This window comes from Ictalurus furcatus, chromosome 18 (assembly GCF_023375685.1).
Source record: "Ictalurus furcatus strain D&B chromosome 18, Billie_1.0, whole genome shotgun sequence".
Taxonomy (NCBI): Eukaryota; Metazoa; Chordata; class Actinopteri; order Siluriformes; family Ictaluridae; genus Ictalurus; species Ictalurus furcatus.
This window is the reverse complement of record NC_071272.1, coordinates 25,051,665-25,074,227: the sequence shown is the minus strand read 5'-3', so window position 1 is coordinate 25,074,227 and position 22,563 is coordinate 25,051,665. Positions and strand designations below refer to the sequence as shown.

Genomic DNA, 22,563 nt, shown 5'->3' with positions numbered 1-22,563 from the left:
GCTGTAATATAGTGTTTGTATTTTGCAGGTTGAATGTAATCCCTTCAGTTCGTCCGTATCAGATGTACGACAGCACTACAGATTAGTCCAAGTGACCTGAAGATTATATTAATTCCTTCTCATTACTTTTGCAAGCTCTGCCTTAGATATCACACTTTCCCTAATGACTCGGACATTTATTTTATTTATGTCAGTGAATAGTCACAATGCCTATGTTATTTATATTGTACTGCAGTGAACAGAATAAATGATTATTATAATGTTCGATGCATCTTGTGTACAAGACAAACAATCATCCCATATGGATAGAAATTTAATACTTTGAATAGATCTACAGTATGGTATGTTCTGAAAACAGTCAATAATATACAGCATTACTGCGCTGTTTCACAAAATTCCACTCAAGGCAGTAGAGACAAATACATTTTTGTAATATAACATAAAGTATAACTAACATTTAGACAATATAAAGCCAGCTCTTTATGTTAACATTTGCAATTTGCAGAAAATAAATCGTTTACTCATTTTACACGTCTTAATCTTTAGTTAGCAAAGAAGGTTTTTAGTTTTAAAGATGAAACAAAATCTAAATTGTCAAATTTCTGAAAATTTCAAACAGGAAAAAATGTTTTTTTATGCAAGCAGATTGTTCACAAGCTTAAGCGAGCAATACTGTGATAACGTGATATTCAGCCAAAACAGCATCGATGACAATGACAGTTCAAGGAGCGTGAGATTGCATCACGTTGTGTTTTTTGTAACTGGTCAGATCTGTGGAGCCGGCAGGTGCTGCAGGTTTCGAGCTCCTCAGAAGTTCTGCAGCTGAGATCCGACTCCCGCAGCTGGCCTTGGCACTTCTCGTCCTTCTCAGAAGAGCCATGAAGTTGTCGTTCTGGTAGGTAGACTTGGAAACACCGCCGAGAGTGTGAGTGCCAAAGTCACCTTGCTTGTTATCTAAAGAGTCTTTGCGACCCAGGAGTTTCCTCTTCGACCTGCCAAATGAATATGAAAGAGAAAAGGAAATGACACATGTAGGTATCAAACGTGAGGAAAAATGCTGTAGGTAAAACTTCTACTTTACCTGTGAATAATGGTGAAAAGGTCCTCTGTTGTGTGAGAGGAGGGCTTGTGAAGAAAAACCTCATCCTCTTCATTCACCAAATGAAGAGCACCGATTTCTGACACTTGCCCGTCCTCTTTATCATATAATTCATATTCTGGTGTAGAGAAATAAAAATAAATCTTTTGCGTGTAAATCTTTTTAAATATTTACTTTCTAGATGTTCTAATCATTGCAAATGACGTACCCGGTGGTGGTACTTTTTCATCAACTTGTGAATAAGTTGGAATGAGTCCATACACCGTGACGTGGTATTCTCGTTGAGAACTCTCCGGCTTTGAATAAGGAGACTGGACGTGTTTATCCAGTACTGACGTGTTATCATGGGGTAAGTGGACTGTATTGGGTCTCTTTGAAACCGGAGGGGCCGGTGCTCTTCTCTTCTTCTGTGGCTCGCTCGGTTTGGCATCAGTAGCAGGTTTGAAGGACAATGCATGTGTATAATCGGTACTACACTGGGATTGGAAGCGACTCGTCTCCTTCATGTGCTCTTGAGACTTCTGCTTGTGGTCATTACTGGCATTTGATGAGGACGGAAGAACAACCTTGGGCTTAACTTTGTTAACCGTTGAATAAATGCTGCTTTGTCCATAATTGGCATTGGTTACCGTCGGATCTGCAGCAGAAGTTGTGCTAGAATTAGTCACTGCTGCTGCACAGGGTGGCCGTTTAGACACAGGTGGCTTGGGTGCTACGGGGGGTTTGTTTTTTGGGCTGTTCTGAGCAGCAACAGAGCCTGCATCCTTTTCATTCTCTTCCTCAATGACAGCTGTAGTGTCGAGGTCAGAGCTGCTGACTGAACGCAAGCGCACCTTGTTCAGGTCTTCCTGAGTCACCACAGGCATTATCAGCATGCTGTTACTCAATCTCTGCTTCGGGTGCGAGGCATCAGAGTAACGGCGGTTGACTTTTGGCAGGACGACAGAAGGTTCCGGATTCGGGTTAACTGCTTGCGTCTCGGGTAACTGCAGGGATAATCTTGATCTGCAGTTTCGGACCTGTTGGCCAGGAACAGCACCGGAAGGTTTGGGGCGCATTCTGCCAGCTCCTGTCGTAATAGCGGTCGACTGAGTGGGAGTCTCGCACTGGCTCGAGTAGCCACTGGAGGGCGAGGCTGAGCCAGGTGGTTTGGAAGGGGAGGAGATGGAAGGCTGAGAGGGAGAAGAGCGAGAAGATGATGGGGAGTTGTTGCAGTCTGAGTTGCAAGGGACTTTTGCAGGTTCGTTTAGAGGATATCCGACTGAGGAACTTGTGCTAGACTTGCATGGTTCACTAGACCTTAGCTCTTTTAGTGGCCTGTGACTGGAGATGGCCTGATTCACTGGAACATCTCCTGGTGATTCCAGAGTGAGCGTGGTCTTCCCGGAGTCACCGGCTTCTTCTTTAGATAACGGAATAAGATCCGGAAGGAGTGTGGCATTCTGTGCATCATTGGGAATGTACAGACTCTGTGTTCTACGCTCTGGAGGCGTCACGTCTGTAAGTCTGGGCAGCGAAACTGTCCGTGCAGGTGGGGCTGGTTTCCTTTTGGCTTTTCTCAAAACAATGCTCCGAGCCTTGTGCTGAGGCACTGCATCAGGAAGGCGATCTCCTCTCCTCACAGAAGTGCTATCACTGCCACTGTCGTCGGAGCTACTGCTGGGATACGACAGGGCATAGCTTTCACACCGGCGCCGTGTTGCACCTGGGTTGGAGGTGATGGCTGTGGAAAGTGATAACGAACGTCTGTGGTGTTCCATGGCACTGACAGGTCTGCTCCTGCGCTCTTTTTGCATGGCGCCTGTCCTGACCGCGTCTTTGTCCCTCTTTCTAATGACAGCGACGTTGGTAGGTGTGGCCTGGCATGGTTCCTCTGGATCTTGGAATTGTGGAGGAGGTTTAATCACATCAGGTGCCAAAAGGTAGGAGTTCAACGTATCATCCCACTCAGATGAAAACGTTGAAACATTAGGGCCTTTCCAAGTCTGCGATGGACAAAACAAGGTTGTGTGCTCCATTGTTCTTCCACAGCAAACTTTGTCTTTGTCCTTCAGATGCGACAATTATGTCAAAACTGCTTTTTTTTTCAGAGCCAAGTCCATTCCATCAGTTCCTTGGACTTTCAGGGCATTGTGAGAATTACACAACCTGCACTACAGTGATGATCAAGTCTGGTACGGCAAATATTCTTCAGTAGTTATTTAATAGATGCTTGACAGTCCAAGAGAGGAGATAGTGTGCCAATAGTTTTGAGACTAGGAAAGGGAAAGAAAAAGAGAAAAAGAGATAATATTAGCCTATGTGGATCTTTGTATGGCACAGAAGTGGGTGTTCACCATGGCAACAGTTACCTGTTCATCCTTACACAGAACATGAACAGACCCAAAATGACTCTCGACAGTAACTTATAGATTTTTTATAGCGTAAATGGTGAGCTATTAAAAACCATAAGTGTTAGCTCAGTATGTGCACAGGAAGGGAATAGATGGTTAAAAGAATACTTAAAATGAAATATTATTCACCATCTGCATCATGATGATCCTTATGATGCTCTCTGATTAATTTCTGATAGATTTTCAGTTGGCCTGTGTAGTTTATATTAAAATTGTATTATTTCTTGTATTTCTCCCATTTCTGCTCGTCCTCTCTCCCTGTGCCTGTACACATACTTTCATACTGTAATAACGGTGTGGCAGATAAACAACACAACAGAACAGAAAAGGTGAAGCATCACCATAAGAATGATCATAAAGAAGCTGCACTTTTTTCTGCAGGTCTTTTTTGAAGTGATAACAGTGAAACTTTGCATTTGGACTTCTCTAACACCTGATACTAAAGCGAGCAGCAGACATTATCGAAGCGATTGCAGTGTGCGATGGTATGAGGATTGTTTGTGCTCATGTTGACTAAATGCTTTCTCTATAAAGCAGGATCACTGCTAAGATCCATATTTATGCAAAATGGTCCTTAAACACAAGCAGACACTGAGAGAGATTTCAGCAGAATGTGACCTGTGCATGTTTATATTTTACCAAACCAACGTGTGTCTCTTATACCTGTAACTTTCTCTGTTTTCACAACAAAAACTTGAATTTTTTTCCATCACAAAGATCTGAGTCTTTCTGAGCGTGAACGTGTTCAAAACGTAGATGTAATAAATAATTCAACTTATCAAACACAAATCTCAGCGCTCACATGCATTTACATGTGCATTCGATCAAATATATGATGTTTCTGCTTACATCATCACAATATGAACCTATAAATCTAGAGTGCAGAAGCCTTGCTTGTGGCTGCGACACATCTCTCAGGAATGTCGTATTTGAGTAAACACGCATGCCTAATGAAGGACATTACGAAACGCAGTAACTGTGTGATGCCCAAACACGCTGACGGCAATGATTATTATGCTACGCACAAGTGAAAAACAAGCAGAAAAGGACATGCAGTCATGGGTCACCTGGCCAAAATACACAATACTGCAACATCATCTTCTGTACAGCATCCACGGCGCTGCCTAGTCCTGGACGAACGTCTCTCCAGGTTTATTTGCACATGAGCTAGATTAAGTCCTGTCCTAACAGCCCCTGTTACCTACCTTTCAGATGGCTCTGGAGACTGTGCTTGTTTTCTAATGCAGTTCCTACTTGTTCTCCGTCCCTCTCCCTCCCTCTCGCTCCTCATTCCCTCTTGCTAACACTCACATGCTGTTTCCATGACGATATGATGTGGGCTACTTGCTTCCTCACTGAGTTCGTGAGGAAAGAGAGAGGTAGAGAGAGAGATGTAGAGAGAGAGAGAGGGAGAGAGAGAGGGAGGGAGGGAAAATGGAATGATAGAGAGTGACATATTACATAAACACAAAAAACTGTAAATTCACTGCACTGCTTGTGAAAAACAGCAGCAGGATATCAGAGGAGAACACGGAGTCTTCTGTCTCAGCTGCACCGTCCACACAGACAGAGGTGCATTCAAATTTGGAAAACTGCAGCTGAACCCATAGCAACAGCAGGAAAGTCAAGAGTCCAGTGATGTCAGGAAGAGGTGTACTAGCTTACATCATCAGTCATCTCAAATCTACTGGTGTACTGACATCACCACTAACAGAAATGATACCAGGCATCAAATCATTATTAAGCTGATTACTCTGTAGGTTTCAGTGTAATTTGATCAGTAATCTGTATAATTGCACTTTAGATTGTTTACTTTGTTGTAGCCTTAAATACAAGCCTGCGAAATAGGTCATTAGTGTTAGGCTGTAATAACACTGAAGCTTCTCACGCATCGCAGATGTTCTGTCACAACCCAGTGAGAATGTGAGATACTGAGAAACCACACAAGAGTGGTGAGAGAGAAAGACATGGAATAAATAGAGACAGGAGAGAGAGAGAGAGAGAGAGAGCAAAATGAAACCAGGTCCACCCATGTTTGAGTAATTTTGAGAAAGAACAGTGTTTCAACCACTATTTCTCCACAAAGAGGCGGTGGGGTGTGAAATGTATAATCATGGTGCATTGCACAATAGAGTTACATAAGCAATCCATCTCATATGGAAAAAAAAGATTTAGGTGGGAATATTCAGTGCAGCAGAACTGCAGCCAGAAGTAACTTGTGGATGAGAGTCTATTAGCTTTAAAAATAAGTAAGTAAATAAAGAAAGAAAGAAAGAAAGAAGAAGAAGTAGATGGCTAAGGAAAGCTAATTTATTGACCATGACTCCATCCATCCATCCATCTTCTATACCGCTTATCCTACAGGGTCGTGTGGAACCTGGAGCCTATCTGGGGAAGAAACCGGAGTACCCGGAGGAAACCCCTGCAGCACGGGGAGAACATGCAAACTCACAACCAGGGCAGCGGCGGGAATCGAACTCCCAACCCTGAAGGTGTATAATAATAATAATAATTATTATTATTATTATTATGATTATAATAATAATTATAATAATAATTATTATTATAACTTAACGTTTAGGTAATTTCTAACCCAGCATGCTAGGTAGAGAAATATACCTAATGAACTGAAAATAACTCGAGGGTGAGAAGGTGCGCTATCAACCCTGGGTTAAACATTGAGCTGTTTTTAACACAACATTTTTAGTGAGTAAAGACAACAAAATGTACAAAATGCCATTTTATCATATTTTATCACAAGCACAGAAAAAGAACATCCATGTTAATATGTTGAGTTTGTGTATGAGTTTCAGTACCTGCTGCTGGTGAGTCTTCACTTCACTTCACTTCACCTGTCTGTGAATGGAGATGCCATCAGTTGGTGTGTATATCTGTATCTGTGTATGTACACGAGTGCAGTTGTTACAGCAGCTCTTATTATGGCCTTCTGTACACTCCCTTATATATGCATGACCAAAATACTCATTTTACTTCCCTCAACGCAAAACCACAAACGCAGCCGCACCCTTTCAAATAGAGGAAGGTCTTAAGGGTTCAGCAAGAAAAAAAAAGATATTGCCTACAGATTAAGATGGGTGCAAAGTCAATTTCTCTGAAAAAAGAACTCCACCCAGTCATGCACTCTGCACGGGACAAAGCAGAGATCTTCATCACTTGCACATCATAACACAGAGTGAAACCTGGACTCGGGTCGGGTCGGGTCGAATGTCAGATAGAACACCAAGAAATGTTCTTTATGGTAAGATGACCTTCATGCGTCATCTTTAACTCTCTTCCATACAACCCCGCGAGTTTACATTTAGAGAAACAGGGATTTATGCCCTGCTGTTAACTATGCTGGTGGATCCATAATGGTTTGTGCTTCAGTCTCATGGGGGTCATCGGGTCCGATCATCGCTCTGCACGGTCATATAATGAGGCCATTTTACATGAGAATCCTGTGGTGTAAACACTGCACACTCACAATCCCATATTCTACATGATTACGCTCCTATAATCACTGGGTTTATGTTCCAGCATTAAGATACGGTCTTCATTAGCCTCTTTAATCACCAGCTTGTCCTTCATCTCCACATTAACACCTTAAAACCTTCATGGGATATTTTTGAGAGCAGAGAATGAAGTTGATGTCCATCTCCCTCATCTCCAAAAACTGAAGGATTTTCCACTATAGACATTAACACTTTTCATTTAACCGACCATTATGTACTATTAATAACACCGTTAACGTGAATAAGTTCAGTGATTTCCATGGAATACGTGTGAAACGTATAGAAACTACAGTCTTTATAGAGGTCTGAAGTCAGAGATTGCTGCTCGGTGCTTGCGAGACATCCTGTGTGTCATAACATCATTAATTCCTGTTCAGTAGTAGTAAACTGGACTAAAGAGAGATTCTTTACCTCCAGCGAAGGCATGAACTCCATCTAAAAGCACGCTGAGGTAAATTTCGCTAATCTGCTAACATTAACTAGCTCTATTTATCTAAGTTAGCCTGTATTTTTTGCTAACTCCAGGTTAAATAGCCTTGATTCCAGTAGATAATGTAATTGTGTAGGCAGCAAGTCAAATTCTAGCTAATGCTAAATATGTTCATGTTAAAAAATATGTTAATGTTAAATATGTTAAATGTGCCGTTGCTTTAAATCTAAAATCATTTTCTAACCGTTTTAGATAAATAACAAAAGTTAATTTTCACATGAAAACATGACATTGACTTCATCAGTTAAAACATTTGCACACGAGTACATTTAAAATGAGAAACTTCTTTACTCTCACTTGTAATTTTATTTTATTTTTTTTATTGCTGAATACTTCCACTTTTAACTGAAAGACATTTTAATCACTTTCACTAAAGTATTTCACTCTCAGAAGTTTGCGCTCCCCTGCTCATGGCTGTAGTCTCTGCTGCCACCTAGTGTCCGTTTACTGAACCGCATGGAGCTCATGGTCAGCTCAGGTGTGCGCTCAGGTGAGGGTTTGGTGAAATTACACAGACACATAAACAATATTCTGATATGAAGATCCTTTAGATGAACGATCCTCTAACTTGGGTGAAACTGCTGAATAATCTGTTTAGAAATCACTAAAATATCTCTGAAGAAATATCTGGCCAGTGACCAGCTGCTAAACACCGGGGCAGACGCAGCTGTCTGGGGGGCAGGGGGGCACCTAGAGGGCTGTTTTCTCACATGTAGGGGAGCCTATAGGGCCCTGCTTCACCTCTTCTCCCCTGTAGGAGCACAAAGATCTTTTCACCCTAAAAAGCACTTTCACTGTATTTTTTCGACCATGTCCCCCAGTGGCCAACTGGACTGGTCAGACTGGTAGGGTGTTTTCCAGCTGGTAAATGATCACTGCTAAACTGTTAAAATGTTATTTTACTTTTCTTTTTTTTCTTCACTTTCTACCTGCACACTCTGAGCACTGAGACGTGTTTCAGCACGAATAATAACAGCTATATTATAAATTATTTTAAATCATCCTAATTTGTCTTTACACTTTTTTTAGAGATAACATCGAACATTTCTTCTGCACTTTAGTTATATAATGCCTAAAGATTTTACAAGACTTTACATATAGGCATTAATTGTACACTGCATGTATTAATTCTATACTGCATGTATTAATTCTATACATTATGTATTAATTCTACACTGCATGTATTAATTCTATACATTATGTATTAATTCTACACTGCATGTATTAATTCTATACATTATGTATTAATTCTACACTGCATGTATTAATTCTATACATTATGTATCAATTCTACACTGCATGTATTAATTCTATACATTATGTATCAATTCTACACTGCATGTATTAATTCCGTTCTATACAGTATGTGTTAATGCTACACTGTGCATCATCCTCTTTTCATCGTCTTCCCCTCGATCTTTATCCCAGTAACTATGACAACGGTCCATCTCCCGCCCCCCCCCCCCCCCCTTGCGCGCCCGTGCACAGACACCGCGCGGCCTCTCAGTCGCAGCAGAACGGAGCGCGAGCGTGACGCCACGGATGCGCGAGCCAGGCGCAGACCAATGGCGCGTGAGCAGCTGTCCGCGAAACCGCCAACCTTATGGATGAAGATTCAGCATCAAACACACCGAGAGAGAAACCGGAGCGGAACGAGTTCCTCTGAGAGCAGCTCTCTCTCCTGAACCTGTCTAACGGCGCGGGATGCGAGGCGCTTTACTGCACGAGACCATCTTCACCATCTTCACCTTTCTTCACCTGAGGGAAGAGAGATGGAGGCGCGGGCGGACTCCTCGGTTCGTGATGATCTTTGTCTGAAATATCGTCTTAGCTTAGTTGATGTAGACGTGACCATATTTTCCAGAAGGTTTTCCTAGCAGGAGTGTGAAGGATAAGGTGTGTGTGTGTGTGTGTGTGTGTGTGTGTGTGTGTGTGTAAATAGCATGTTTACTCGTAATGTAGTCGCCTGAGCTGCTTTGTCCTTTCAGACTTCCGGAATGTTTGTGTTCTTGTGCGGTTATAATTATTCAGACAGCGGCTCCTCGGTGTTGAATGAACTCCATGTAAGCGCAGGTGTTAATTAGATGTTCATTAAGCTCTTTAGGTGTTTATTCAGTTCTGTAAGTGTTCATTAGGCTCTGTAGGAGCAGTTGTCTATCTCTGTGTTAAAACGAGTTGAAATTTGAGGCTGTTTTGTAGGTGATGTAGGTGTTTTCTCCTCACTTTTATCTCATTCATGACCACCATCCTGCCCCGCCTCTTCTTCTTTCCCCTTTCTCTCCCGTCAGTGATTCATCCTCATGCCGCAGCAATGAGTAACACGCACCCCAACTCCTCTACTTTAATCCCGGATGTGCAGGAGGTGAGGAACGTGAGCGTGGAGCTACTGCCCCTCAACCCCTGGGATGTGGTGCTGTGCGTGACGGGTACGCTGGTGTGCTGTGAGAACGCCTTGGTGCTCGCTTTGATCGCCCACACTCCCTCTCTGCGAGCGCAGACGTTTGCGCTTGTAGCCAGCTTGGCGTCTGCCGACCTGCTGGCCGGTCTGAGCTTGATCCTGAACTTCATCGTCATCTACATGACGGACACTGACATCGTGACGTTGCTGTCAGCCGGCCTGCTCATCACCGCCTTCTCAGCCTCGGTGCTGAATGTGCTAGCCATCACGGTGGACCGCTACCTGTCACTGTACAGCGCTCTTACATACCACACAGAGCGCGCCGTCACCTTCACCTATGTGGTGATGATGCTCGTGTGGTCTACCAGTGCTGCACTTGGTTCGCTGCCCGTGCTTGGCTGGAACTGTCTGCGTGACGAAACCACATGCAGCATCTGTCGGCCGGTGCACAAGAGCAACGCGGCCGCGCTCGCCATCTCCTTCCTCCTCGTCTTCGCCCTCATTCTGCAGCTATACCTCCAGATCTGCAAGATTGCCGTGCGTCATGCGCAGCAGATTGCTGTGCAGCGCCACTTCAAGGCCGCCTCTCACGCCGCTTCCGCAGCCAAAGGCGTCTCCACGCTGTCAGGCATTTTGGGCACGTTTGCGCTCTGCTGGGTTCCACTTGCCATGTACTCACTGGTGGCAGATACGTATTATCCAGCAACTTACACATATGCCACTGCTCTTCCAGCTATCTGCAGCTCCATGATAAACCCCATCATCTACGCTTTCAGAAACCCGGACATCCAGAGGTCACTGAGGCTCACTTGTTTCGGATGTATGCCCTACGGCTTTACAACGCGACCACGGACACCTAGTGATGTGTAACTCTTTTCTAAATGCAAAAGCTGCGGCAGTAATCTTAAAATAACACTCCAGCAGTTTTCAGTCCGTATCTATATCTATAGCTTCTGTAGCCTGTGCGATTACCAGAAACAAGAATTCCTGAGAAAAGAATCGAAAACCTGAAACTCACTTATAATGGAAGCCCTTTTGGTAGAAGTCTTCATCCGAAGCCCTAATCTGACTTTCCAGAGATGAAACTAGTCTTTTAGAGGGAAGAATTAGAGCGTACGTGTTGCGTGGGTCTGATCATGCACGGATATGCCAAATTCTTGTGTAAAGTGTAAATAACTGCTTTCTACTGTATTGTTCCATGTATATGACTTGTACGTTAACTAAAGAAATTCAGGAAATATCCATAGACTTCTATTCTAAGTGAATACGGTGTGAAGATTTTCTCCTCTTTCCTCAGTACAGGTAAAGTTCTTGTGGTGGTAATCACACAGACAGAACAGCTACAGCTGATAGACGTGAGGTTAAAAACTGCTGAGGTATGACCTTAACATGCACAGAGGGTCCACATATTGTAATGATCATGCGTATGGAAGTTGTGTGTTGTCTGTGAAATCTGAGTGTAATGATCTTAAAATCACGGCGTGCTAGTGCTCATAGGTGTGTTTAATGTCAACATGGTTTCATAGCTTCAGTTTAAATATGAAAGAAATAGTGCTGACTCCCATTTCATTAACGCTTATTTAAGCACCAAACACAAATGTAGCATGAATCCTTTGTGGTCACTGTGAAATGCCTACAGGCTTCCGAGACTTTCATCAGAACTGATGGAGAGCAGAGCTCATGAATGTTCAGTGCATTGCTGGAGGTATATTTAGAAATTGGTTTATTCACTTGAAACTCAGGTTTAAAGGCAGTCATGAGCGTGAAATGCTGCAATACTTGATATCACCTGCACGATGAGTGCTTTGGCAGTGATAGAGCACAGTTTGGTCATTTTTCTGTACTGTACTACATCTACTATACCTGATCATGAAATATCACCTTGAATCAGATTTGTTAGAGCAGAGAAATCCCCAAACTGTACTGAGCTCTGGCCTAGAGGTGTACGCGGTAGGCTTGTGTGATACTGACTCGTCTCTGCTTGTTATGTATTATTTACAAAAACCGTGATAAATGCATTTAATTGTCCTGAACCAACAGCCCCCAAAAACAGAAAGGAAAGCGATCATTCCACCATGTCAGGTGTAAGGAGAGTACGGAGGAGTAACATCACCAGCAGAGCGGTCGTGAACTGCTTACAGACAGAGCCAATCTCCAGAACTCCAAATCAAAAGATACTTACCTGATTTTAACTGTATACGTGTCTCGTGTTCACTAAGCGGAACACGCACCGGTGGATTTAATTTCCCATTAATGAACTCAAAACATTCTCCGTTCACCGTCACAGAAAACGAGAGCGCCGCAAGTCCAGGTGAGAGCAGGTGAGATGGTGGAAGTGGGCGGGGCTTCCAAGCGACACCAGTTAATATCAGAGTACAAAACACCTGCGCAAATCTTTCCAGATTCATGTGTCGACTGGATCATCTCTCGCTTTACTGGGGAGGAAAAGACGGATCTTCTGCAGTGTTTTTGAGTGAGAACTCGTACTAGCGTATTCCGATGTTAAATTTCGTAGCTCGGATGTTAAATATCACACAAGTCTAGTGCACATTACTGCTTTCTTTATTCCACCGCAGTTGTTTTGAATGCACACCTTTACTCCGTCCCTCCAGGATGGCTGTTGGGCAGCACAGCCTTAACCCAGAGCTGCAATAGAGCACCATTCATAAACAACATGCATTTACACGCTAACACTGAAGGACGTCACGGAAACACATCCTGTGCTACAAAGGCATCGTAATGGGAAGCGTTTACACAGCAAAAAACCTACAGGCTTTATATAGACATGTATAATGAAGTTAATTCCACAGTGTTCATTCAACACCAAGTTTTTTTGCTTTGTACGATAAACATTATTCGCAAATGTGTTCGTGTAAGATATCAGTAGGGCAGTAGATTGCAGTTAGGCAGTGTGTTCACATAGGTCCAGCTCGGTAGTGTAGTTACTGCATCTATCGCCATTATTCTCAAGCTATATCTATTGTTAGCATTTCTGATGGAAAATTGCCATAGAAAATAATCATATTAGCTACGGGGGTTTGGGGGCGTAGACATATGAAAATACTGAAATGTGTTTTATGCATTTGTAATCAAGTTTTGTCATGGCAACTACTAACTTTAATGTTAACACCAGCTAACATTAGCTTTCGAAGTCACCCAGTGTCATGATTTATCTGTTTATAGTTCCAGCTAATGTTCCAGGACATCCTGGAAGTTAAGTTATAGCATTCATAAACAGGTGTTTCCTCACCTCTCTTTCTTCTCTCTCGAAGACAAAAACGCAGCTTGCCATGTTAGCGAGAAACCACAAAACGTGAACTCCTCTGTCCTGAACTCCTGCTAACCGCTACATATACAGCCTTAGATCATTTAAAACCGGATTTACGGAAATACGTATTTCTGTAAAGCTGCTGTGTGACCATGAACATTGTTAAAAGCACTATACAAATCAAATTTATTTGAACTGAATTAGTTTATGTATAACATCCACCGTACACGTCCCTGAGAACCAGCTGTTACTATAGAAACGATAACGTATGAATATAAACCTGTGATTGATGTTAATGCTGTATGAGCTGCTGTTACAGAAACGTAATCCACACCTTCTGATACAAGAAGTAAAGAGCGTTATGGTATAAATCGTTGTATCACGCAGCCCTAATGTTGTTCAGCCATGTTATCAACGTTAGACATCAAGAGTAAACGTACCGTGTTTAGAAACCTTCCCCATAAACTATTGCTAACTTTGCAAAAACAAACCACTTACGACCACAGGTTAAAATTTTCTGTCCAAATCCACTAAGTTGCATCATGATGTCAGTTTGGAGAGAAGTAGAAATCTCTGATTAATTTTGCCTTACCCGTGTTCTCAGTGGCAATAACGTACCGTACTGTGTCTATTAATAACAAAAATGCATAATGAAGTAATAATATTCTTTTGTAAAACTATTAGAGGCAAATAAACCTGCTCTATGCTTGTCATCACATTTGTGATAAGTAGCTTGCTAGCCTGTAAGGTGTCACTGAGCACTTACAGATCTATGATATTATCTCAATACTGTGCACTGAATAATTGATCTCGTGGTGTATGCTTGAGTTTGTATGTTTGTAGATCAGCCAAAGAGCTAATTGTAAAAAAAACAAACAACAAAAACAATGTCCATTTTTTAAAAGTGTATTGTACAAACCGCACTATTCCAAATATTCTTGCTGATTGAAGATGTCAGTATATTTGAATGTATGGTGCCAAGATCTTTCTGTTGAATGACGTCGAATTCTATTCGTTGATTTTGTAAAGACGCGTTTGCACTTATGTTTAAAGTTAAATTCAAACTCGTGGTTAATAATTCAACTATTTTTTTAGAGTAAAATGTTTTGCATTCATTTTAAGTAGCTACTTGGGTGTTACATCAGATGTTTGCCTTGATCCACGATCCATATTTGAGTGATTTGCATTAATAAGTTGGTTTTATTAATGTAAGTATTTGAGTGTTTCTATAAACGTCACCTCATTGCTCCAAACACGTCTGCTTCTTCTGTGTTTTATTGATAATACAGGAATTCTTTAGCTGTACTTAAATCTAATTAAAACTGAATCAAACTCAGACAATGCTCAGATCAGACCAAACGCAGTACAAAAGACCGGTGAAGAATGACATTTTGTTCTTGGAAAAGACAAGAACAGATTTATTCGTGTAGTCCTCGTCTGAGAGGCGTGATTTTAAAACCGTTCTGCCGGGCATCTCTTGTCAGTTTTAGTTAGTCACGCATGCCGTGACAGGCTACACACTCATCAATCACACATTAACGGCTTTGAGTAGTAGAGTAAACTGGTAGTGTCTGTATATTCTGTTGTTTGTCAGCTGAGTGTCCAGTGCTCCAGAGGGACGTCGGTAGGGAGCTGGACGAGGGCGAGGGCCAGATGGAGCTTCTCAGACGGAGGCCGAGTATTACGTCATATCCAGGGTGGGGATCTGTGGAAAGAAACCAGATTTAACACATTTCTTTTGCACAGTGGTGATGGACTCCTGTGCAGGCATTACGTTGGAATCCGTTTCATTTTTCCTTCAAAGAATTTCATATTTACGTAAAACAGCCTGCAGCCTGGTCGCCCTGTAACTTCCAGTAGTACTGACTACACCTGATAATCGTCCAACACTACCATGTTAAATTAGAAAACACATGACTATTCAGCAGCAGGACATTCACACAGACACCGACGATGGCGTTAACACTCGCTGCACTATGTTGTGACATTGCTGTAGTTATGACATAAATGCAATCTAATTTACCTGAATCGTAGCTGTTTAATGCTAGCGCTGAACGAGCAATAGCGGCTACGACAAAGATAGATGAATATATCATTAAGCTAACCTAGCTATTTTACTTTACCTCCTTTGTCCTGTCCGATTCATCGACCCGGCGGTTGAGAAGAACTACATGTGCTCTCATTACAGTACTTGAGAACATGGTTCACTGTAAAGGTACTTTTTTCAGTATAATTCAATCATAATTATAATTAAATACTTCAGCATAATAAAGAGGTGCATATTATATTAGACTAGCCAAAACGCGTGGAGATATCGCCATGTCACAGCTGAACATCCAGCCTGCGGAAACATGTACGTGTAAACGTTAGCCAGCTGAGTAAGCTAAACTAGTGCTAGTCAGATCTTAGTGCTAGCCAGATGTTTTACAGTATGAAAGCTCTATTTAATTTTAAGATGTCGCTTCGATGTTCACCTGCTGTGTAAATATAACTAAATATATCAATATATTTATAAATATGTAAATGTAACTAAATATATCTAAGTGCTTCTACACTCTATAGGGAATGCTCAGGATAATGTGTAAGAGGTGTCTTTGCTAGATAGCTAGAAAGATTTGATTTAACACAATCTATATAGTTAGCTAACAAAACTAGCAACCCCAAAAGCAACTGGCTATGGTAGGTAGCTAGCTGTTGCTAATGGAGATGGTGTTTCCGTCAGTATAGCTCACTGAGTTAGTTTACATCATTGTTCAAAAATGCGTTCCTCAGATACACAACATTTTCAGATGAGTCGTAAAAGTGTAAAAAGTCATTTGTAAAGTAATTACTCAAGTAGTTTTTCACTAGATGACTGTATTTACTTTTACTTACGTCATTTTCTTGATCACTTCTTTAAGTTTTACACCAGTGAAGTATTGCCTAAGCAGCAGTACTTTTTGTATTCATATTTTGTAAAGTTGTAATGCATTTAGTTTAATGGAAACGTTCATTGTAACTATGAAGTAGATGAGTATGGCTTTCTTCGTTTCCTGCCCAAAAGTGACAGGAACGAGCTAGTGTGGCTAAATGGCGTAATTTGGAAATTGACTTACAGACGCCTGCTGTACGTTTTTCACATTTTTTCACTATAGAAGCAAGACCTCTGTGCAGCTGTGGATGGTCCAACATGGATACTGTAAAGATTTACGCTTACCAAAAACAGTTTTTATTCATGTCTCACCCTTACTTCAGTGTTTCATTTCACCTGGATTCGGTAGGTTTGTACCTAAGAACTTCTGCTATAATCATAAAGACCATTATGCTCGTACTGAACATCCTTCCAACACACAGCACTGCATGACTCTAAGGGAATGATGTATAATCACACTATCCGGTGTCACCCAGGTGAGGATGGGTTCCCTTTTGAGTCTGGTTCCTCTCAAAGATTACGTCTCATGTCGTCTCAGGGAGGCGTCTCACCACCGTCACCTCTGGCTGCTCATTAGGGATAAATCTATATCGATGTCTAGATTTCTGTAAAGCTGCTATGGGACAATGTCCGTGGTTAAACGTTCTAAATCTTTTCATTGTCAAACTATTTTAACTAAACAGAAACTTTAAAGTGTTGTTTTTAAAGTTTTTAAAATCCAGACAGAAATCATAACTAGTCAAGCAATATGCAGAAATGGCAGAATAATTATAGAAGACGTGGAGTATCATTCATAACATTTTTTACTCTGTTTTATTAACTACGCACACATGCATATTTGATCTATATTTGTTCCATGTGATAAATAGTTCTTTTATACTTAGATACCCAAATTCATCTTACAAGCAGTGTTACAAAAATCTATACAATAAATTGTAAAACACATTAATAATGTAGTTATAAATTACATATGGTAATGACGGATCACAACAGACCACCAGCTGTGTCGAGTCCAGCTGTGGGAGCATTTAGTTACGTTTACATACATCTAACAGCTGGAGGTGTGTGAAACATATCACAACATAAACTTTAGATATTAGTAGCTCACTCTCTACCAACATCCAACCTCCACACACACACACACACACACACACACACACACACACACATTAATGCCATCTTTGATCATTAATTTTACAGAAAGAAAGAAAAAAAAACAAGAAGGTCATGACTTTCAGATTCAGATTCAGTAATGTCCATAAGCATCCACTGAGAAGGATAAACAAGTCACTAAGTTACGCACCACAACACTCAACAGTTAAACAAAGTGACAAATGAAATATCTGATAATTGAGAGTTGTGGAAAGTGTGGTACAGCAGCGGTACTGCGGATCTGGTTACAGGTGTACTGCTGAGCGGCGTGTTCAGCGTCCGTAATAATGATAATAATAATAATAATAATTTACTGAGAGTATCACATACGCAGACAGACATCCTGGAGAGATTGGTAGTGGAAGCAGTACTCTATCATGCTTCTTATCTTTATATAACGCTAATACATGTGTGTATATATACAGTATACGGTATATACCACTGCTAAATGGATGTCTTGGTGAAATGTGTACTGTTACACGTTTATAATTCTCTGGACAAATATTAAAAACTCTAATCAAAAGCACACAACAAGTAAAGTATTCTTGGCAACGTTGAACAACTCTGAAGGAACAAATACATATATTGTATTTTTAAGTTCTCACTGTATGATAGACTTCTGTGCTTACGTACAATATAAACGTCACCAACCAGCCACACTGCTATTTCTTCTATTTCTTCCATCCCTCGCTCTCATCTTTCTTCTGCCGTTCCACACATCCTTTCTATTGCACGCTCCCTTCTTCCTCTCACTCAGTCCTGCCTTCTCTCCACTGCACCTTTCCCTGCTCTTATTTTTACTCTTGTGTAGTTGGTAATAAATACGTCTATCTATCTGTCTGCCTGTCCCTCTGTCTGTCTGTCCCTCTGTCTATCTGTCTGTCTGTCTGTCCCTGTCTGTCCCTCTGTCTGTTCCTCTGTCTGACTGTCCCTCTGTCTGTCTGTCTGTGTGTCCCTCTGGCTGTCTGTCTGTCCCTCTGTCTGTTCCTCTGTCTGTCTGTTCCTCTGTCTGTCTGTCTGTCTGTCCCTCTGTCTGTCTGTTCCTCTGTCTGTCTGTCTGTCTGTCTGTCCCTCTGTCTGTCTGTCTGTTCCTCTGTCTGTCTGTCTGTCTGTCTGTCCCTCTGTCTGTCTGTCTGTTCCTCTGTCTGTCTGTCTATCTGTCTGTCTGTCTGTTCCTCTGTCTGTCTGTCTATCTGTCTGTCTGTCCCTCTGTCTGTCTGTCTGTATGAAGAGAGTGTGTGTTCTGGTGCGGGAAATTAGCAGCAGTGTGTACAGCACATGACCGGTCAGGTTCTCTCCTCAGTCAGACCACTCGTTCTCCTCGGGCTCGGAGTCCTCGTCTGATTCACTGTACTCCACCGCGATGCGGCGAGACAAAATGGTGGCCACATCGTTACCCACCGGCTCCTTCTTCGCCTCCTGCTCTCTCTGCTCCTGCACTTTACGCAGCTGGATACCTGGTGAGGAGAGCAAAACGCAGATTCAGAAACAAATGTAATATACAATAATTGCGACACATAGTTTAGTTTATTTGTTTCTTTCTTTCTTTCTTTATTTATTTATTTAGAATAAATTTACTTCATATTAAGCTAATTAACCACGATAAATTAATAGCTAATCTACATAGATAGTTATTACACATATGTGTTTATTATATCATTTGTATTAGTGTTTGTGATGTTGCGTGATGTTGCATGATGTGGCGTGATGTGGCGTGATGTGGCGTGATGTGGCGTGATGTTGCGTGATGTGGCGTGATGTTGCGTGATGTTGCGTGATGTGGCGTGATGTTGCGTGATGTGGCGTGATGTGGCGTGATGTTGCGTGATGTGGCGTGATGTTGCGTGATGTGGCGTGATGTTGCGTGATGTTGCGTGATGTGGCGTGATGTTGCGTGATGTGGTGTGATGTTGCGTGCTTCTCTGTTGCTCCTCCCACTGTTCACGTTGCAGGATTATGAGTGCCACCTGATCGTTGTTGCAGCTCGAGGCGGCAGAGGAGTATAAAAGAAACCAGAGTTCTCCAGGCAAGAGAGAGAGAGACAGACAGAGACTGAAAGCTCTTCCTTAGCGAGACTGTCATCAGTTGGTCCCAGTGTTATGCTGTGTGTGTGTGTGTGTGTGTGTGTGTTAAGGGAAAACTCTAACAGTATCCTGTGTGAGATTGAGCTGGCCTGCGCGTGTGTCTCCAGTTAGTAATTTATACACTGAGCGTGCAGGTGCTGATTTAACAGGTTGGTTGAATGTGTTCGTTACTTGTTAGACAAGACCTATCCTGTAAATAGTGTATATAACTGTATATAGCCTGGTGCCGGGCCATGGGCCCTGGTTTGATGACTCTTCCTTTGTTTTTGGTATAGTTTATTGTTAAAGAGTTTAGGGTGGGGGAATATGTAGGGAGTGGGATGCCAGTTTATTTGATCGTTGTTTATTCCTATTTTCGACTAGAGAGGGCGTGAGGGAAGTCCCTCCTGTTTTTATTTTCTCTTTTATTTTGATGACAGGTAAGGTGTGTCCAAACGCCTGTAGGAAGAATCTTTTGTTTGTTGTTTTGGCCATTTATCCCTCCCAAAGCCTTTGTTTGTATCTCAGCAGGTGTACAGCAAAAAACAACTTGTTACTCTTTTTGTAATCCCTTAAATCTGGTGTCTGCTGTGCTTTGTGCTTCCCCTGGGATCTGGAGACGGGCGTTCTCTCTCTCTCTCTCTCTCTCTCTCTCTCTCTCTCTCTCTCCACTTTTTTTGTTACCCTCCATTCTGACCCCTAGACGTAGGAAGGGGAACGTAACACTTTATTCGGAACACCTGTACACCTGTTCATTCATGCAATTATCCATTCAGCCAATCATGTGGCAGAGCTTCAGGTAATGTTCACAACAATCAGCAGAATGGGGACAAAATCTCCGTAACTTTGACCGTGGCATGGTTGTTGGCTTGAGTATTATTATAATTTTTTTAAACTGCTGATCTTCTGGGATTTTCTCACACAACAATATCTAGAGTTTACACAGAATGGTGCAAAAAACAAAAGACGTCCTGTGAGGATCAGTTCTGTGGACTGTAACGCCTCTTGTTTTTTTTAAAAAAGAGCAACCTGCTTTTTTAAATAATAAACATGTCAGGTGGACTGAATTCTCACACTGTTCCTAAAGGCTATGAGTGACCTTAAAGCAGCACTACGTAACTTTCTGGGGCCTTGGAGACATTATAAGTTGAAATATTTTCTCCCACATATTAATACAGTTTTATACTTCCACAATGTTTTTACGCCATACAAACAGCAAAATTACAAATTCCCCAGGACTTCCATGACGGATATTTCGCATTGGTCAGCAGTAGTTATCTTCGCTCTAAACACTCACCTCTGCGGATGGCAGCCAGCAGGTCGCTGCGAGCATCGCTTATGGGTATCAGGGGCACCGTGCCCTTCCTGGGCAGCGTACCCTCTCCAGATGGATGCGCAGCAGCTCTGGCCGGTGATGGAGCGTGTGTGGGGGGTCCTGGAGGTGGAGGGGGCGGGGCAACTGGAGGACCTCCAGCGCTCACAGGGTGGGAAGGAGACGGGACATAAGCTGAAGGTGGTACAGGCGGAGGAGACGGGCTGTAGGGACGTGACAGAGCTGACACTGTCCCCGGTGCCAGAGCCGGTGGAACAGAGGTGCTGTCGAAGGCTGTCTGAGCCGAGGGGATTACTGGGGGAGGAGGAGGAGGAGCAGGAGGGATGAAATGTTCCTGCATCTGATGGCCACTGGAATGTAAGAGGGAAGAAGTGCAAAATCAAAGATCTAAGAGTAATGGTACATTACTGTGTATGACTCCTCTCCATATTTCCCCATGTTCCCCGTCCACGTTCTTTATGGATATTTATTAAAAAGAAAAGTAATTAAAAAGAAAGGAATCATTAAATATATAATATTGTGTACACTGTACAAGGGCTATTTGTATAGTGGGACTGTACACTGTTGTTTGTTGTATATACTGCTCATATGTACATATGCGTGTAAATTTATATATATATATATATATATATATATATAGTTTGCGCTTATGTCTATACATATGTATACATCTTGTATATACTCTTTATATATCCCTGTACTGTTCTCCTTATTATCTCTTTTTCCTTCACCTGTCTTGCTGCTGTGACGCCCTAATTTCTCCATCTGGGGATTAATAAAGTCTTATCTCATCTAATCTTAAAGGAACATGACTGCCATGACATATTTTAAAGGGTCACATTTCAGGAAAAAAGAGGCAGTCTTGAGAAGAGATTTGTTTGTACCTGTAATCTTTGGCAGCAGAAGGTCGGGGGCCATTAACGGAGGGGTCAGGGGGCGGAGCTCCATGATGCTGCTGCACACGACCCAGTGAGTGTTGGCGGGTGCTGGCGGAGGTGGAGACAGGGGGCCGATACGCACGGTCCAGGGACTGGGTCTGGGTGGGGCCGGTGTCCTTCCCATCACTTCCTGCGCCACCTGTATCCTGAGGGTGGTTGGGGCTGGTGGGGTACGAGTGCTCATCCGACATTCCAGACCTGCATGGGGAGAGGATGGAAGTAGGACGGAGGAAAGAAAAGAAAGAACATCGTCCTAGTTAGCTCATTACAGCTATTTAAAAAAACACATGGCACTGTATTTTCTCTGGAAATCTCTGACCTGTCCGGAGATAAGGAGCCTTCAGACGAGACGCCGTGGTATGGAGACGGCGTGAGGCGAGTGTCTGGACGGAACTCCTTGTCATAAGCCATCATGTTCCACTCCTGACGCCGGTTTCGAGCCTTCCTCACCTTCTTCACTTCTCGAGTCGGATCTTCGAGATGTTTCTGCTCTTGCTAACATCGTACATAACAACAGGGAATATGTTACTAATAAACACAGTTCTAACTGTCCACGCTGTCGTTGTAACGTCCTCATGTAGATAAAGTTCCCCTGAAATCAAAATCAGTCTTACAGAAGGAAATACGTCACCATACGGAATCAAATCATGGCTAAGACGCAATTTCATGAGGACTTTTAACATAGTTAATGCTGATGATGGTCTCATTTAGGTTTAGCTTCACTGAAACCTTCAATGACTCCAACGAGGCGCTTTGTTAGCCAGTTTCAGCCCACAGATCAGCTGTTTAGAAAGATCAGCAGAATGAGACGGCTGCTGACGCACCATCTGCGCTATAATGGGGACGATGTGGCATTTAAAACCCTCTCTGAGAGAAATGAGACTTTATTAAAGATATGACTAGCTGACAGCTTATCAGGGAAAGATTCTCTTAAATTAGATTCTTTTATTTTTACCTCTCTCTCTCTCTCAGTTCAATCTACTACTCTACTGCATGCTTTTCCTTC

At 42.3% G+C, this 22,563-nt stretch overlaps 3 protein-coding genes across 5 annotated transcripts in view; 1 reads left to right on the top strand and 2 right to left on the bottom strand.

Annotated features, from left to right (window-relative positions):
• Positions 1–297: 297 nt before the first annotated feature.
• Positions 298–6,508, bottom strand: si:ch73-362m14.2 (NHS-like protein 2). Of its 3 annotated transcripts, none has more exons than XM_053648273.1 (5): positions 6,309–6,508; positions 4,560–4,847; positions 1,308–3,354; positions 1,082–1,217; positions 298–992 (listed from the first exon to the last, which is right to left on the bottom strand). In XM_053648273.1, the coding sequence occupies exons 3-5, from the start codon at positions 3,115–3,117 to the stop codon at positions 722–724; spliced, it is 2,217 nt and encodes a 738-aa protein (XP_053504248.1). In that variant the 5' UTR covers positions 3,118–3,354; positions 4,560–4,847; positions 6,309–6,508; the 3' UTR covers positions 298–721. The 3 variants fall into 3 exon arrangements, with proteins under 3 accessions (XP_053504248.1, XP_053504247.1, XP_053504249.1); XM_053648272.1 differs by having other exon boundaries at positions 4,698–4,847; XM_053648274.1 differs by lacking the exon at positions 6,309–6,508 and having other exon boundaries at positions 4,560–5,582.
• Positions 6,509–9,663: 3,155 nt separating this feature from the next.
• On the top strand, positions 9,664–10,931 carry gpr185a (G protein-coupled receptor 185 a). The gene has a single exon (XM_053649056.1). It carries the CDS (start codon positions 9,731–9,733, stop codon positions 10,760–10,762), a length of 1,032 nt encoding a protein of 343 aa, XP_053505031.1. The 5' UTR covers positions 9,664–9,730; the 3' UTR covers positions 10,763–10,931.
• Positions 10,932–16,856: 5,925 nt separating this feature from the next.
• si:ch73-362m14.4 (actin-binding protein WASF3) overlaps positions 16,857–22,563 on the bottom strand; it is a 14,836-nt gene continuing 9,129 nt past the window's right edge. The window contains exons 6-9 of the mRNA XM_053649352.1: positions 21,877–22,052; positions 21,504–21,755; positions 20,584–20,969; positions 16,857–18,680 (exon numbers count right to left, since the gene is read on the bottom strand). Coding sequence (XP_053505327.1) covers positions 18,523–18,680; positions 20,584–20,969; positions 21,504–21,755; positions 21,877–22,052 — 972 coding nt within the window. The 3' untranslated portion in view covers positions 16,857–18,522. The remainder of the gene's footprint in view (positions 18,681–20,583; positions 20,970–21,503; positions 21,756–21,876; positions 22,053–22,563) is intronic.

What these genes read in the sequence shown, in the direction of transcription:
- si:ch73-362m14.2 (XM_053648273.1), bottom strand. Translation starts at nt 3,117, where the DNA reads ATGGAGCACACAACCTTGTTTTGTCCATCGCAGACTTGGAAAGGCCCT. An exon ending in TGAAAAAGTACCACCACCGG is followed by an intron (nt 1,218 to 1,307) that starts GTACGTCATTTG and finishes TCTCTACACCAG; the next exon opens with AATATGAATTATATGATAAA. An exon ending in CTTTTCACCATTATTCACAG is followed by an intron (nt 993 to 1,081) that starts GTAAAGTAGAAG and finishes TTCATTTGGCAG; the next exon opens with GTCGAAGAGGAAACTCCTGG.
- gpr185a (XM_053649056.1), top strand. Translation starts at nt 9,731, where the DNA reads ATGACCACCATCCTGCCCCGCCTCTTCTTCTTTCCCCTTTCTCTCCCG.